This window comes from Olea europaea, unplaced genomic scaffold (genome assembly GCF_002742605.1).
Source record: "Olea europaea var. sylvestris unplaced genomic scaffold, O_europaea_v1 scaffold1501, whole genome shotgun sequence".
In the NCBI taxonomy this organism is placed as follows: Eukaryota; Viridiplantae; Streptophyta; class Magnoliopsida; order Lamiales; family Oleaceae; genus Olea; species Olea europaea.
In genome coordinates, this window is record NW_019232582.1 from 60,136 (window position 1) to 63,607 (window position 3,472).

Sequence of the window (3,472 nt, forward strand, 5' to 3'; positions counted from 1 at the left end):
TGCTTTGATGAATGGTGTGCTGAGCATCCAAAGAGGAAGGGAACCTGGAGTAATGATCTACATGCTCCCCCTGCGCCGTGGTGCTTCCAAGGCTCGAAGCTACCATGGATGGGGAACAAAGTATGATTCTTTTTGGTGCTGCTATGGAACAGGTGGGTATAACAGACCTTACTTTCAACTAATATCCATTTCCTTTTTTGCAGGGATTATGAATTTCTTCTTATTATTTTAGAAGATATATCTGAATCCTCGTATGTCAGAAACTTCATCGACATTTTGAATTCGGTCCATGATACCCTGTCTATCATGATTAACTGATTTCCTTAGTTATACTGTGTTTCTTGATAGCATGGATTGAAAATCCTGCAACTTTAGTTTTGTCGTTTCTTAATTTATATTCTTTAAGATAATATTCGGAGGAACAAACTTTTGATGGATCGAATTTTCTTTCTACCTTTATTGCTATAGGCATTGAATCATTTTCGAAACTGGGAGACTCGATATACTTTGAAAAGGAGGGAAATACTCCTGCTCTGTACATCATCCAATATGTATCTAGCTCACTTGATTGGAAAATGGGACACATTTCCCTGAACCAGGAAGTAGAGCGTGTTGTATCATGGGATCAACGCCTTCAAGTGACAGTGACAATTTCCTCAAAAGAGGTATGTTATTTCCAAGTTGTTCCCTTAGACCTCGGAATTTAAGAGTTAATGTTGTCCTTTTGTCATTCTTCAGCAAATAGAAAATGCAGCATCTACCTTGAATTTTAGGATACCACCATGGACATATTCCAATGGTGCAAAGGCATCATTAAATGGTCAGGACATTCACTTAGCAGCTCCAGGTAAAATTGATCATCTTCTTCCTCGTGCTGCTTTAATATCTCCTTTTTCTCTAAATTCATCTCCTTATCATTTTAATGTTGTTGTGTGTGTGGAAATAAAAAAGACGATGAGATTTCCAGATTTTTTAGTTTTTTGAAGCAAACTTTTAATGATCAATTTCTTGTTGCAGGCAATTTCCTATCACTGACTAGAAATTGGAACCCTGGTGATAAAATTACTTTGGAGCTGCCTATAAGTCTTAGAACTGAGACTATCAAAGGTATATCTCTTGGCCTGAACCAAATAAACCTCTAACTAGAGATCTTGTGGTTAGAAACTACAAACCCAATATAATTAAGACAGAATCACTGGAAGGCTTGGATAATTTTGAACGAAAACACCCCCTACGGGTTATAAATAACTAGTGCTAATTACGCAATCAAAAGAATCCCTTCAATACGAATGCTGATGTGTTGTTTTGATTATTCTAGATGACCGGCCGGAATATGCTTCTGTTCAGGCCATATTCTATGGTCCCTACCTTCTTGCCGGTTTTTCAACTGGTGACTGGGATATCAAAGCAGATTTAACTAAGTCTATTTCTGATTGGATTACTCCAGTTCCAACTGATTACAATTCTCATTTGATATCCCTTTCACAAGAATCCGGGAATGCAGTAATTGTCCTCACAAACTCTAATCAATCAATAAAAATGGAGAATTTCCCTCAAGAAGGAAATGATTCTGCTGTCAGTGCAACTTTTCGACTAGTTCTGAAAGATGCAACAGAATCTACAAAGTTTTCAGGGCCAACAGATGCTATTGGTAAATTGGTCATGCTAGAACCACTTGATCTTCCAGGCATGCTAATTGTGGATCAAGGAGTTGAACAATATCTTGGGATTTCAGATTCGTCGAAAGGTGGTGGTTCTTCTACTTTTCGCTTGATTTCTGGGCTGGACGGGACAAATGGAACAGTTTCCTTGGAATCCGAGGATCACGAAGGTTGCTTCGTGTACAGCAGTGTTGACTATCAATCCGGTACAAGCGTTAAGCTCAGCTGCAAATCATCAGATTCTGGATTTAAACAGGCAGCAAGTTTTACTTTGAGAGAAGGATTGAGTGAGTATCATCCTATCAGTTTTGTGGCAAAAGGGACAGACAGGAACTTTCTTCTGGCTCCATTACTTAGCCTTAGAGATGAATCTTACACTGTATATTTCAACCTTCAGGCATAAGGTGGGTTGGGGGTAATAAAAGTGGAATGGTTCTGAAAATTTAATAATTCAAAAATCAAACTCTACCGGTTTTATATTGGTTATTAACTTAGTATCTCTTCTTCATGTCTGAAATGAATATGTATGAGATAGATATTTAAAGAAGGGGATTTGCCATACAATGATGCAGGAGGAGAAATGCGTTTTATTGATTGAACTCTGTTTTACTTTATCAGTATGTTTTGTATATATTAAGTTTTTTCATTTTTCAATGCTTTAGTGTGTTAAAAATCTGAATTACCATTGAACTTTATAAAAAGTTTTCAGCGAGTCATTGATTTTTAAGCGTTTCCTCATTAATCATTGAACTTTTTAATGTGTAATCCCATCAATCAGTCTCTCAACGACTGCTTTAAAAAATGATAGAATCGCCAAACGTGGCAAACATAATCTCTTATGTGGCACGTTATTGCTACTAATGGATGCCAAATAATGTGGACAAAAGTGTGTTCTTGAAAACGGTTTTAAAAAAAAAAATGAGAGAGGAAGAAGAAGAAGAAGATGCAGACATAGAACCGAAATTGATTCCCCCAAATGGGTCTCGCCTCCCCTACAAAAACCTAAATCGCACTCTACTTCCCAAAATTTCCTAGCAAAACCCAAAATTCAATCTTCCCAAAATTACACCTGAGTTCTTCCCACTTCAATTGAAGAGATGATGACCCAGATTTCAATCACTCTATGATGATGAAGCTATCCCATTTGATCGTAACCTGTCCGAATGTATGGAAATGAATATGCATAGAGTGCTGCAAGATAAAGATGTTGGACTAAATATTAGTGGACGAACGGATTAACAAATATTGGATGGACATATATCAAATTTACAACTTACCGGATTGACGCATACTGTATATGCAACTTGTCGGATTGATGCATACCGTATATGCAATTTATCGTATGTGCAGTTTACGGTATATACAATGAACTTAGATACAGGATTTGCATATACCGTATATATAGTGAACTTAGATACTATCCAAGATATAGCTGATTAAATTAAAATAAATTGAACAAATTAATCAATTTAACCAACATACAGCATATTAAATTCTAATAAAACAGAATGGATAAATCTAATTAGCCAAAAACAAGTAATCAAAATAAAATTTGAATCGAGACTTGTGTGAATATAGTTTCCTTAAAATAGATTCGCCCCTCATCATAAGTGCTTGAGGTTTACTTCAGACGTCTATCTCCCAGGATACAATAGAGCAATGGTAGAATTTGAGCACCTTAAATATTACTCCGTTGAACAAAACTTGTATCAGAATAGTATCATCAAAAAAATTCAGACAGGACCAGAAACTATATAACTATGTAGTATGCAGACAAAAAAAAAAAAAAATCATGCAGAAACTATATTTTT

The 3,472-nt window shown here is 36.0% G+C and overlaps 1 protein-coding gene across 1 annotated transcript in view; it reads left to right on the plus strand.

Moving 5' to 3' along the window:
• The window catches only part of LOC111376414, a 5,146-nt gene extending 2,831 nt beyond the window's left edge, over nucleotides 1-2,315 (plus strand). Inside the window, exons 6-10 of the mRNA XM_022999375.1 lie at nucleotides 5-152; nucleotides 469-665; nucleotides 739-847; nucleotides 1,018-1,107; nucleotides 1,319-2,315. Of these exons, the coding sequence (XP_022855143.1) occupies nucleotides 5-152; nucleotides 469-665; nucleotides 739-847; nucleotides 1,018-1,107; nucleotides 1,319-2,064 (1,290 nt within the window). The 3' untranslated portion in view covers nucleotides 2,065-2,315. The remainder of the gene's footprint in view (nucleotides 1-4; nucleotides 153-468; nucleotides 666-738; nucleotides 848-1,017; nucleotides 1,108-1,318) is intronic.
• The last annotated feature ends 1,157 nt before the right edge of the window (nucleotides 2,316-3,472 follow it).